Genomic DNA, 14,059 nt, shown 5'->3' with positions numbered 1-14,059 from the left:
CTTAGAGCATATGGCTGAGTGCCCAGCTGTGTGGCCTAGCAACATAGGGACTCTCCTCAGGGGGTCTGGACAGAGGTAATAAGATTTCTCTCCTGCCTGTCAGGTCGGCATACACAAATATGTGCTCTTGATGCTGGAGCAGCACCAAAAGCTGAATGATTTACGCCAGCCTCTCAGTGCCTTGCTTGCGGCTAGGGCCTGGCCCTTTCCTCATCTCTGTGCATTAAGTGATCGCATGGCTAACTCCAAGACAGATGCTTTCTGTATCTCCCTTGGTTGGTTTGGGTGGCATGACTCCCAGCCCATCACAGCAGCCTGTCAGGGCTACCAAGCTCTCTCCCCATCTCCCAGGAGACCCAAGCATGTTAGAAGCTCTGTGGTCTTTAGAAGGTCACCCCTGGGACTCCCCTGGGTAGTTCTGATAGAGATTCCACTTTCTCTGCAGTAAGACAGGGAATAAGCAGGATGTGCTTGTACTCTCCTTGCCTACAACAAATTCATCAATACTCACAATCAAATAGCTGCTGGTCTAGTAGTTAGGGCAGTAGCGTCCGACTTGGGAAACCTGGATTCACGTCCCTGTTCTGTCAGATTCCCTTTGTGACCTTGGCTTTGACCAAGTCACTTGGCCTCTCTGTGCCTTAGCTCCCGTCTGTAAAATGAGGACAGTGGCCCTACCTCAAGATAAAGTCACTAAAGATGGTAAGGAGTTCAGACTCTGCACTACTGGGGCCATGTAAGTAACTAATAACATAGTTAAACAAAATGGGAAATCAAAAGCTCATAATGGGCAAGACAGGAAGCACACCAAGCAATGCTGGAGCGACACAAGGAAAGCGAGAGAGCAGAGGAGGGACATAGGTAACTGGGCAGGGGAGCAAGGAGGACATCGCAGAGCCAATATTCCTGAGCCCCGCGAGGTCCAGCCAGGGGTGTCTAATTGCAGTGTAGATAAACCCTGAGTTTATTTACACTGCATGAGGCCCGGACTCTATAAATCACAAAGCAGCCCAGTCTAAGTGACCTCAGAACAGCTAGCCCTTCACTGGATGGAAAGTGGTTTGTGCTGAGGGCCTGGTCTGCTTCTGAGAGCCGCAAAGAGAAGAGGCCCCCACACGCCAGGTGAGCTAGTCTGTGCTCACGGTGTGGCACATCAGTTTACTTTGACAAGAGTTAATAAGAGTCTTGGCTTAGGGGCGGAGGGAGGGGGAAGATACAGCTGTGGGTCTGGTTCAGAGTTCATCTCTGCCCCAGCAAAACCAAGGGGCAAGCTGCACAGACAACCTTCTTCTCCTAACAGACGCGCTAAAAGCTAGCTATTATTATTATATTTATTAGATCTCACACGCACCCAGCATCCTTCTGCTGGAGAAGGGATGGCAGAAGAAAGATTCAAAGGGCAGGGAGGGGGTAATGGAGAGGGCAGGAAAGGGTCTCTTTCCTCATCCTCACCTTGAGGAGTGATTTGGGTGTTTTCCTGTGGCCTGCAGAGCACGGTGCACACTTACCATGCTAGGTAAGTAACATGGATTACAAACCCACTCAGACAAAGCTTCCCATCCCTCCTATGCTCTATGTTACAAAGCATAAACATCATTATCACAACATTCAGATCCTAGAAGAATAATGCCTTACGTAATAAAGCCTCAATTATCCAAACCCCATCTATTTAAAACTCCGTGCCACCCAAAAAGGGTCATGTTCCCTGTTGTCTATTAACTACATGGTAAATAATCCTCATTATTCTAACTTAATCAATGACCCCATGACATTTGGATCAGGAAGGGTATACGGCATGCACACCACACCTTTCACGCAGGGATCTCAAACCACTTTACAGAGGTGGATAAGTATTTTTATCCTCATATGACAGATGAGGAAACTGAGGCACAGAGAGGCTAAGGCTACACAAAGTCAGCTACAAAGGTAGGAACAGAACCCCTTGCTGTATCTACTATACCATGCTACCTTATACTAATGCTACACGCCAGATTAGGCCTAGATTCATGTACATAGCTAGAGCCATAGGCACCACCTCTCCAATGTCAGGTTCACTGTCCTCGCTCCAGTTGGTACTTCCACAGGGATGGTAAAAAAGGGCACCTGTAAGTGGGTAGGGCAGCACTCCAGCTCAGCATCAAAGTCCGTGTGATTGGACACAAAGACAGCAGCTGTTTCTTCTTCCCATCACAGCCGCTTCCGTTAAAAACAGGCTAACCTGAAAAAGTATAGTTGGTTGCTATACAAACTGCTTCCAAAATCCAGGCCACCAGGTGCTGTCCAGGCAGCCCCAGGTGCCACTTTCAAAGGAGACTCTGCAAGTCTAAAACGACCTCCCAAGAAGGCACACAAATGCAAGCTCAGGCTCATTTTGAAGGCACTACCCCCTTTCCTATTGTTTCTTGTGTTGTGTTTGATGAGAGCCATGGGCTGGGACATTAATGGGTGGGGCCCATTACCCAGTTTGATGTAAAAATCAGGGATTTACATTCCAAAGAGATTTCGTAAAGGTGAAGGAGGTGTTATTAAGAAAGTTAGCAGGCGTCAGCCAGAACTCATAAATCCCTCAGTCCCAAGCTGAGATGGCAGTTCTGCTTTCTCAGCAACTGTAACCATTAATGCCTGGGGTCATGATGTCTTTGACTGAAAGCAGAATTCAGCACGAGCAAATACATTTATCCTCGCAGGTAAATCCTCCAGTCTTCGGCGGAACTTCTGAATGCATAGCACATTCTAAACATAGGCCTGGAGAATATGACGGGAACAATCTGCATTCGGCAAGGGAGAAAACCATTTCTAGCTCTAATTTCTAGGGGATTCTACCTTCTTTACTACCATGGTCTGCTCTATACATTAGTCATGCGCAAACCTCAAAAAGACCCCAAAGCTTGGTTCAAGGAGCACTGTCTAGTATTTAAAATACATGACTGAGATCTATGCCTGCTTCTGCCATAGATACACTGTGTGACCACTGACCTTGGGAAGTTACTTCCTTTATCCATAAAATGGCAATACAATACCCCAGTGTTGTTAGGCGTCACTAATGCATATTAATTTCAGATCAGCAGACCAAAACACTAAAGACTTGCAAAATATTATAAACTGCAGAAGTTCAGATGTTTCTAGGAACCACCTCAAATACTCATCTGGGACAGCCTGGACATCTGAGTCAGGCCAGGAATACCATGAGTACAGCCTTTGTTGTGACATTTCCGCATATGTCCCCAGCACAATTCTGATTCAGTAACTACAGTGACTAAGGAGAAAAAACAAGGAGTCTGGTGGCACCTTAAAGACTAACAGATTTATTTGGGCATAAGCTTTTGTGAACACCACTTCTTCAGATGCATGGAGTGAAAATTACAGATGCAGGCATTATATAATGACACATGAAGGGAAGGGAGTTAACTTATATAAAATGCCTGCATCTGTAATTTTCACTCCATGCATCTGAAGAAGTGGTGTTCACGAAAGCTTATGCCCAAATAAATCTTAGCCTTTAAGGTGCCACCAGACTCCTTGTTGTTTTTGTGGATACAGACTAACACGGCTACCCCCCCATACTTAAGGAGTAAAAAGTTAGCCAAATTTTTGTCATCCTTACAAAAGTTTCAGTTCAAGGTTCAGGTTAGTATTTGCTTGATCTGAACTGATACATCACTCCCAGCACGAAGGTAATTAGTGAAATGTAGCTGTGACAAGCTGTCACTCCAACGCGCAAAAAAAGGATGATTTAAACAAATGCTTTTGGTAACATCAAAACAGTGCACTCCAAGAGTCAAGAGGAGGCTGCTTTGCAGTCATGAAATTAAGAGCCATGATTTGTATCCCATCTGAGGGGAAAAAAAAAATCACCACTTCAAGTCATCAAGGACATTTTAGAGGATTTCTTGCTTCCAAGTTTTGCATTGTTTATTGTTTTGATTCTATAATGTTTGCTGTGGACCCAACACTGGATCCCTAGAGATTGCTAATATCCAGGCTCAGCTTCTCAAGAGATTTCGTTAATTACTTCCTACACAACTTTTGCGTCACTTTGTGAATTCCAAATGGGCAAGTAAAGGGATCACACAACCCATCCCCCTGCCTCAGCAGGATGCAGAGAGACCAAAATAAATAAATAAACCCCATACTGAAAAAGCATTAAGGAGAAACGGTCCGTCTCCACAATAAGCCAACAGGCTTAGACAAACTAGCCCTGGGATTGGTCAAAGGGCAGTAATGAAAGGCCCCTCGCCCACTGGAAACATAAACAAGTGCATCCCTTTTAAATGTAAGGGACACAGAGAAAGAATGGGACGACTGCTCATCTGAGTGAACTCAAAAGTTTGGGGCAGAGACAGAGGGAAAGAACTGAACAAGGCTTTGAAGATTCTGCGAATCCAACAACAAAAACAGCCCCAAGAAAAAGGGACGGCTCAAACATGATCTTTCTCTTCTCCTCTTGGGACCGAATTAAGGTACAGAGAAATTATCTTTTGCTTCATGTGAGTAAATCCTTATGCCAAGAGGTGCAATAGATGGTAGAATCTGCTCTCTACACTGGTGATGCTTCACACCAACAACATAGAGGGACCCTTCCTCTTATTTCAGTCAAATACATTTCTATCACGGAGGCTGAAATAAGTGATCAGACATTGCAGTTTCCCAAAAAATTCCTATTAAAACATTAGCAGTTGATCTCATTATCTCTGTGGACATCAGTGTCCACATCACATGGCAGTGCTTATATTATTAACAGTGGTGAATGGCATTTTAAAAAACATCACATGGGTCTTTAGATTTTTCCTCCAGGGCTTTTTTGTTTTTTACCTTCTAGTTTTTGCCTCCTTATTCGTGTTTAGCTAGGTTTTCAAGCAAGCTCAGGGCCAGATTTTCAAGGGCCCAGCACTCACATCAGGGGGCCAAGTTTTCACAAGAGCTCAGCATCCAATGTTTGAGAATCTGGCCATTTATTTTGGTATCTATGTGGAAGCTGAGTTCATCTGAAAATCTGCCCTTAAGTGGCAGCTTTCTGTGGATGCAGTTGGGCTCTGCAGTAATGTCTGCATAGGAGCCTGAGCCTGCGCTCATTGAAGCCACACACAAAACTCCCACTAAAATCCATGGGAGCAAAATGAGACCCAGAGCAATCAAAGTAAAAGGTGGAAGTTGGGTTGTTTTTAGTGTCAGATGATTTGATTCCAGAGACCTTGATCAAATCAGAGGAGCAAAATTAAAAATTGACTGAACTAAGTGGAAAAATGTATAGTCACTTTGTAATAATAGATTTATGTTATTTACATATTTGGTATTTAATTTGCTGCATATTCACAGCATATCAACTGTACAATTGCTGCTGTAATAACTAAGACATGAATAATCTGTTTAATTCAGTATATTTAACACAGTTCATATAAATATTACTGCTTAGAATAAATGCTGCAGTGCTAGATCCACTATGGTTTTCATAATATCTAAGACCAATGTGATAAGGGCAGTAAAATGATATTTCTTATCACCTATAGTTCTTTATGTACAAGCCTTCCTCACATATAAACTGTGATTACTAGAAGAGTATAAATAAATTCAGAAGTTAATTAATCCACAGAAGTCGCCATAAAAGTCAGCCAGTTATTTCAGATAGTTATTTCCTTTTCTAAGTATAAGGGGAAAGTGCTGGCAAGTGCTACAATTGTAACAGTTACCCAGCGTACTCATGCTATTTAAGATGTTCCGATTTGCCTAAACTCCAATTATCTGAGCATCCCCACCAGCCAACATTCTCTCCCCCTCTCTAAAACAAAGTTCTAACGTACCACACCAGACCCTGCAAGCCTCCCAACTGATTTCACCGCCGTACACCTTGGCCATTTGGCACTGAGGGCAGCAGAGACTAAACTTATCCCCCTGCTTTTCCAAGAGACCAGACTCCTATTACTTGAGTGAAAGGAGAATCTTCATTATCAGGAGAACACGTGTGACACATAACTGGGCAGCTATGGTCCTTTCCCCTACTGGGCAGTGGTACACTTATATGCACTTTAGTCAGTTGACATTCTATGTATTCATGTAAGCACTCATGAGCATATGTCACACTTTCCCCCCGTGGACTCCCTGAAATCACCGAGAGCTAAGGGTTTGCACAATCAGTCCTCAAGGCTGTCCATGAGCTGTCGATTGAGTACCTAGTAGCATCCGCACAGTTGATGCTCTCACAGTATTCATGATTATTTTGTAACTTGCTTTGAGATGTCTGAAGAGATGTGACACACAAGTGCAGTACTCTTCAAGCTGGATTGTTTCATTTATTCTAGCAGTTGAGGGAAGTGTTCAAGGTAAAACACGATGCAGGAACAAGTGAAAGAACAAGAGCTCTTGTGGTAGGTAGCAAGCATATAAAAACACCCAATCAATTTCTCCGCTGAGCAGATGAATTACTCTATTTTTGTGGTTTAGGAGAACCAAAATCAAGAAATAGTGTAAAACACTCTCTTTACCACATAGAATACAAAATCTGTAGAATGTTGCCTCGTATACCACTGCCCTCTACTGGATGGAATCATAACCGCTCATCTGTGTCATAAATCCTGTAAATGGTGAACAGAGATTCTCCTTAGGCTCAAGTGGTAAAAGCCTAGGGGTTTTTTTGGAGAAGGAAGAGCCAATTCTATCCCCACTGCCTCCTGGAAGTTCTGAGCAGCTGTGATGTGCAGGGACAGAGGGATCCATAAAACCCTAGATGGCCACAGATTTGTCACAGTATTTTCTTCTCTTTGATGACCTTAGTTCAAATGGGTGAAGTACTGGAGTGACAAACAGAGAAGGATCAGCAGTGACCTCAAAAAGCTCAGCAACCTTAACCAGCCACATCTCTGCTCTATAAGCAGCATATGGGGTTTATTTTCCTCTTCATCACCATCAAAATTCCAGAAGTTAAGGCAATCTGGTTATTCAATGTAGATAAACTTCAATAGCAAACAGTGATTTAAACAGCTGCCTCTGCCCCATTACTCTGTTATGCACACGGTAATGCCATTAGCAAATTTGACTTCCTTCCTGCATGCAATCTGGCTGATTTTAGAATGGGCAAAGATAATTGTTTCCTAATTATCAGGACCATTGGCAAGGACCTGACATTTGTGCTGCAAGGGCCTCCTGCCAAGAATCCACATAACAAGAGTTTAGACAGCAGCAGCTCACCCAGCTCTGCCCGTGCATGAGAAAGAAAGAGCGAGAGAGAGAGAGAGAGAGAAAGAGAGAGAGAGAGAGACGGGCAGATGGCATCAGCAGGGGGAAAGGGGATTTAGATAACAATGGGAAAGAGGATTTTTTTTTTAAATGCACTATAAGTTGGGGGCAGAAAATGTTTTTTCTCCTGCAGTGCAGCCATGTAGAGCTGGGATGGCCTACTTGTATGAATGGGCATGATACACATGCATAACAGGAAGAGAGGATTAACAAATGCAGAGATGGATAAAGATTAGACAGTGCCAGCATCCTTCAGGACTTTATCCATTTTGGATCTGTTCAGGGAGGCCAGACTATGCTTCCACCTCAGTACAGACTCTGGGATCTTCCTCCCAGCAAGTCTGCTGGACTATGTTAGCCAACATATTTTAACTAGCATGTTTTAGATCTCTAGCGAGACAGGGCAAATCACAATTAACATACTGGCTGCTCAAGGTGAATCATAGACTCATCCCATCTGAAAAATCAGAACCATCATGCCCAAATCTAGGCACCCACAATTAGTGGACACTTTTGGAAAATGTTGGCTTTCACATACCTAGGCCTCAGTTATTCCATCTCTAAAATGGGGAGAACGCCTTTGTAAAGCAATTGAGACATTCAGTTGCTACTGAGAGACAAAAGTGCCATTATTCTCCCTTTCCCACCATGAGACCTCCTCCACCTGGGAATAAGACAATGGTTTGGTCTGTCCCCTCAAAGTCTAAAGTCACCATCACCATAGCACATAAACTCTGTATGTAGGTTGCAAAGGGCAGGGAGACCTGTCCAGATGGGATAGCAAATTCTTTGCTGGTTTAACTGTTAGTGTACAACTTGAGCATGAGTTTACCCCCACTCTTTGGGCACAGTGCATTATGAAAAGCAAAGCTCATGCAATGGGATTGCTGGCAGCAACCTCCTCCCCTTGTGGCAGGAGATTTCAGAGAGGGAATCCGAGTTACAAAGCCCCTCTTGCTCCTTTCCATTAAAGATCTGCCTTCTTGTGTATTGCATATGAGAAAAAGGGTGGGCGAGAGACTTTTGTACGTCCAGGGATATGCGTTGCATCAGTTGCAAAGGCAACCATCACAGCAGTGCTTTGGATTGCACTTGTGAGTACAAGTGCAAGCAGACAAACAAGCAGCTCCTACGGAGTTTAACACTAAGGCCACTAAAATGCTGCTCATCAAAAACCATGGCAAGAGCAGACCTGTGCGTTGGATGATAAGAATTCTGGGGGCAGTGAGAAACAGGAATCTAAGGACTTGTGCATATGCAGAGTTGTGCTGGTTTAATTGGAGATGTCATGTTAAATCATTGCAAAAGCTGCTGCAGTGTGGACATGTTTACCTTCGTTTAAAACAGGCCTATTGCAGTTTTGTTTAAAAAAATTAGAAACAGATTGAAGCTAGACCAAAAGAAGTCTGTTTTGAAAAGAATAGCGTCCAAAGAGGAGTTTTCACCAGTTTAACTAAATCAGTGCATGACTAGGTGTAGACAACCCCTTATTCTTATTGTTATGATATATTCAGTGATCCCAAAAGCATTTTACAGATACATAGGGATCACTTCATTCGCTACTTCTGCAGTAGAATAGGGCAGCTGTTAAAAGCCTTACCATCAGTGATCTTCTTCTTAAAATGGGATAGATTTCTATGCCCCCTAGAAACTGATAAATTCTGAATAGTGACGCCATAGCAGAAATAGCAGCCAGTACTGCCTTGAGATGGGGAACAGCCAGCGGCAGGGAGGATGGGCTTAGTTACTGACAAATTTGAAACGTGTTTCACTTACAGAATATTACTTGCTAAGGTAGACATTTAACATTTTATTTCGTAAACCTCCACCAGGTCAACGGGAAGGACATCTCCAGTGCTGCCCTGCAGGAGGCACTAGAAATACTTCAGAGCACAGACGACCAAATCACGCTGGAGGTGCAGAGAGAGAAGTCCTCCCACAAATCGCCCCAAACATCCGATGCCGCAACCCAGACGGACTCCAGCTGGTGGGATGAGCAGTGCCCACACAGGGAGGATTTCACCCCATCGGATTTTAATCTCTTCCTTGGCAGGTATGTGCATGGCTTTGCTTGGGGGTCTTCCACGAAGCAAAGATGGGATAATTATCCACCTCTCACCTCTGGACCTGCCCTGAACAGCTTTGCAATAGACATATGAATCTTACTCTGAGACTCCCCGTGCCTCAGCAAGTTGGTGAACGCTTTGGAAAAGCTGCTCATGCTTTCCTCGGCCTTCCCACTGTAGTAGCCTTGCCACAAGGTTCGCTGGGTCCACAACTGCACTATCCTGTGATTAAAGATCCTGCAGTGAGCACTATGAATATGGACGGCCCAGCACTGGTTATTCACAAGTTAACCGATAGCTGAAAGACCAATATTTCCCCCATCTGAATCCTTTTAGGCTTAGTAAATGCTGTGTTGATTTACACAAAGCCCATTCTTACTAAAGGGCTACTTCCGGAGAGATTTGTGCGTCACACGGCTATCAACAATGCAAGCTTCCCACACAGACTGCTCACTCATTTCTGGTTCCTGTCAACCTGAGTGGATTTCTAATGGGTGACGTCCTGTAACTTGAGTATAGCCCAATCTAGCTCTTGCCCTGCCCGTTCAGTTTTGGCCAATCACACCATAAGAGCAAGCCACTACCGCTGCCTGAGTGTATGACATTTAAAAGGAAAGCTTTCAGATTCATAAGCCACACCCATCCCCCTAGGGGATCACTGTCTGTCTTTTATTTAACACTCCCCGCAGGTCCTGCTACAATTACTTGCTGCCCCAAGATCAGAATGATGACAATGAACTTGGTTACCTGCCGACTGCACCTCACGACGTGGAAAACGAAGAAGAGTTGGACTACAAGGTAGCATTTCTCCCTCTTCATATTTGCCTTTGTACACAGAGACGCTCCTAGGCACTATGCTAATATAAATACTAATTAATAATGGAATCAAATCAGACTCCTCTCCTGGGCTGGGGAGGAAGGGAGCTGGAGCAGTCAGGCTCTGAAAATCTTATTCAGCCACCTCAGCCTTACCCTGAGTCAGGGCTGCTAAATTAAACATAACGTTCTCTGTACATGTAACATTTTGTTTCTCTCTCTTTCAGGAACTGGCCCTCGTTCGTCAAAAGGAGCTGAGCTTCAGCAGCTGTCATACCACCCCTAAAGATAACTACAGCATCTGCTTGAGCTTGGTAAGCACAGGCCCAAGCGTATTTATACAGCAAACATGGGGACCGAAGAGGGTGACGGGCAACTCTTGAACTTCTGAAGGACTGTGCTAAGCCCTGGGTTGAGGCAGGAATGAAATTTGATCCCATATTTGTCCAGTGCGCTGTGGTTTATGGTTTGGTCAACCTCTGCTCAGTAGAGGTCCGTCCATGCCTGAAATAGAAAGGTGTTGTGGGTTAGGACTGAAAGGCACTGGTAGAGCTGTGTAGATGGCTGGGATTTGAACGTGTTTGCATTGCAATGTATTTCCAAAGGAAGTCTCAATAAAAATGCCTCAGAGCATCTCCCTAGAGTTTAACAATATTCTGCTCAGTGAGAAGCAAGGAAGATAACATGGAAGCGAGTAAGGAGGCAAATTAAAATATAATTTGCTACAAGACTCCATTAATCCTGCATTTCCCTATTCAGCCAGTTATTATAATCTGCCTTTAATGTAATGCATTAGATGGGAAATGTTCCATCTCCCATGAAGTCTGCAATGCATTGCAATCCATCTGCAGTAGCTTACTGAGTGCTGTGTTTCCATTTCTTGATAGCTGACTTAGGGACTCCTGCATAGCTGGGTAGGAAAACTGCATTAGGAAAAACTAAAAACTGTGTGTGTGTGTTCATTTTTAGACAGAAGAGGAAGATGAGGAGGATGAAAAGGGAGGAGGGCCGACATTTCTGCTCCCCCATGACTGGGACAGTGGGGTTGGCTGTACTGATGGAAGCACCCAGCTGGATGAGAATTCAGGACCCGATATGGATGCTGAACTCCCCTATGTCCAGAAGAGGGAGAGGGCAGATCACCGTGCAGGCGGGACACGTGCAAGTAGTGAGCTAGCTACTGAGGAGTTCTTAACCTACGAGGAGTTAAGTGATTCCAGTTTCTATGGTGTAAGCCCAGAAGAGTACAGGAGATTTCAAGAAATCTTGGAAAGAAAATGCCACCAATATCAGTTGTTTAAGACTCTTAATCGAGACCAAAGAACACCATATGCTTCAGAAGCTCAGGAGGAGGGGTCTGAGCAACCCACACTGCAAGACCAATGGCTTGCTAAGTATCCTTTGGGCCAGTCTCATGCAGACTGCCCTCCACTGGTTGGAGACAGCGCCATGAGCGAAGAAAAAGGGACAAACCACAAAGCTGGACTTCGTCCTCAGAATGCAGTGAATGGAGTCAGAGAACAAGCAAATGTGGATAAATCAACAGAAGGGCAGAAGGAGCCAGAACCAGTTTCTCTTACACCCGAGAACATTGCTACTGGATCAAAAGCACTTGTGATTCCGTATCATGCACGCCGTTACGTGAGCTATATGAACCTAATGCAGGAAGACGCCTCTGTAGAGGGCTTAAGCGACCAGCCTAGTCCACCAGTGCTCTCACATCAATGCAGCAAAGGCATCCAGGGCAAACTAGATGAGGGGAACAGGTGGAGCCTGACATGCAAAAGGAGCAGACAACTGTTGAATAAACAGCAGAAGAGTCAGCTGCTAAAGGACAGGGCACTGAGGATCATGGAGGAACGCAGTGGAATGACAACAGATGACGATGCCTTGAGCGAGCTGAAGACTGGGAAGTACTGGAACAAGGCTGAGAGGAGGCAACACTTGCTCTTGTCCAAGCAGCAGAAACAAAGAAAGGAGCTCATGGTGCAAAGCCGGATGGAGCAGCTGAAGGAAGATGACAGAACAGGGACTGAGGGCAGAAGAGATCTTAGTATTATTGAGCTGAGTCAAAAGAAGCTGATGAAGAGGAGAAGCAGGAGAGTCTTGGACAACTGGATCACTATCCAGGAGCTTCTATCCCATGGGACCAAATCTCTAGATGGCAGGACAATGTATAGCCCTTTGTTGTCAGTCACCACAGTGTAGAGCTCCAATGTCTCTTTCCAGAGTGGACATCCGACAGGGCTCAGCAAAATGTGAAACACAGGTTTGTGACCAGCTCCACATACCACTGACCCCCTGCAGGAAGCCAACAGAGTACACTGAATTCTCAGTAACACTGGCACGCATGCACATCCCTGGACTATTAGAAAACAGATACAGAAGAGGCGTCTAGTCTCCCTCTCCCTTCTGCCACTGCAGGACTTTTCTCCCTACAGTACGTTATCTATAAGTGACAGGGATTTGGAGACTTCTCACAGGAGATTATATTACAATATGGACATCACAGAAAAGAAAGTTTTCCTGGTACTCAGCCTAAATCTTCCTTGCCTTCATTTGCACCTCATATCTACCCCCAGTGATGACCCTGAATGCCTCTTCCTCTGCATTTACATTCATTTATATAGCCAAGTGGTAGCAACTCACAGATCTTACTTTCCTCACTACCCTGGAGGACTATGGATAAATCCTTGACCTACCTTAGTCCCACAAGGCCAGTTTTCAGGGCCAGCACAAGAGAGGAAATGCTGCAAGTACATCAAAGAAACCTCGCACCTATTGTTCCCCAAGCATGGTAATACAGTTTTTATTTTCCAGAGCTTGGGTTCTAGCCCTATTTTTCTGAGAAGTCCTTTAAACTGAAGAAACATTGTTGCAAATACATCTGTGGAGTAAGTAGGAATTTGCTCTGGAAATTGAAACAAAGTAGTAACGGACAATCATTTATTAGAACCATATAATCAAATTGACTTTTCAAAGAGGTTGCAGCATGCGCACTCTCAATGACTAGCAATTAAGGTACAGAAGTCAAAGGAGCTGTGCCAGTTTCCACTAGCTGAAGACCCAGCCCTGTGTATTTAAACATAATATATTTCATACTGGCTTTTTCGAAGATGCTCTGCAGAGAACTTGTTTACTTTTGTATTCATCCCCTTCTGCCATAAAATATCACATTTTTGTAAAGAAGTAACCATGGGGATTTGCATAATACATTTCAAATGTCAGTACTAAAGCTTGTCATAATTTTTCCCTGAATTAGATGTACTGTAGATTTTTCTGCTTTCCTAATTTCTTTCACAGAGTGAAAGACCCAGTAAACCAGAGACAGAGACTAGAGTGAGAAAAGACCTCTGTGGATCTCACTGCCAGTGGGGCACTGTTCCCTACTGTTGATTGCTACGTGATTTATTCTCTCAACACAGGGAAAGTGACATCAGCAGATTCATAAGAGCACTAAATCCTTTTAAAAAAATCCTTAAGAATAAACTGGTTTCTGAATGGCTGAAGGAGGACTTATCCATACTCTGAAGTGGTTGGGTCCCGGTACATGTGCCAAATGAGATGAAAATTGTGGTTGTGCCAGCTAATGCTTGCAGCCTCCCCATTCTGGCCTGCAAAGGAAGCTTGAGTGGCTCCAAACTGTTGCATGATTGGGGTTTAGAACTGTCCAAGGTCCAGTGGGGAAGAGAGCACATACGCACCCACAGAAAAGGCAGTGGAGACCCAGCAACGAAGTTCATCATTGGGGCAATGCGATAAGGTAGACAATGCACAAAAATGATTGAACTGAAGGTCTAGAAGACATGACCTATGAGGGAAGATTGAAAAAATAGGATTTTTTTAGTCTAGAGAAGAGAAGACTGAGGGGGGGACATGATAACAGTTTTCACCTACATAAAAGGTCATTACAAAGAGGAGTGTCTCTTGTTCTTGTTAATCTCTGA

General features: G+C 44.3%; 1 protein-coding gene across 14 annotated transcripts in view; it reads right to left on the bottom strand.

The window, feature by feature from the left end:
* RBBP5 (RB binding protein 5, histone lysine methyltransferase complex subunit) overlaps positions 1-14,059 on the bottom strand; it is a 176,059-nt gene that overhangs the window by 139,381 nt on the left and 22,619 nt on the right. For 2 of the 14 annotated variants that reach the window (XM_037885202.2, XM_037885205.2), the window contains exon 14: positions 9,028-10,616. The exons of the other annotated variants lie outside the window; for them this stretch is intronic. In XM_037885202.2, coding sequence (XP_037741130.1) covers positions 10,585-10,616 — 32 coding nt within the window. In that variant the 3' untranslated portion in view covers positions 9,028-10,584. Of the gene's footprint in view, positions 1-9,027; positions 10,617-14,059 lie in introns of those variants that run through there. 14 annotated transcript variants of the gene reach the window in all.

The sequence above is a fragment of the Chelonia mydas genome, chromosome 21 (assembly GCF_015237465.2).
Source record: "Chelonia mydas isolate rCheMyd1 chromosome 21, rCheMyd1.pri.v2, whole genome shotgun sequence".
Lineage (NCBI taxonomy): Eukaryota > Metazoa > Chordata > Testudines > Cheloniidae > Chelonia > Chelonia mydas.
This window is presented reverse-complemented; position numbering and strand designations above follow the sequence as displayed.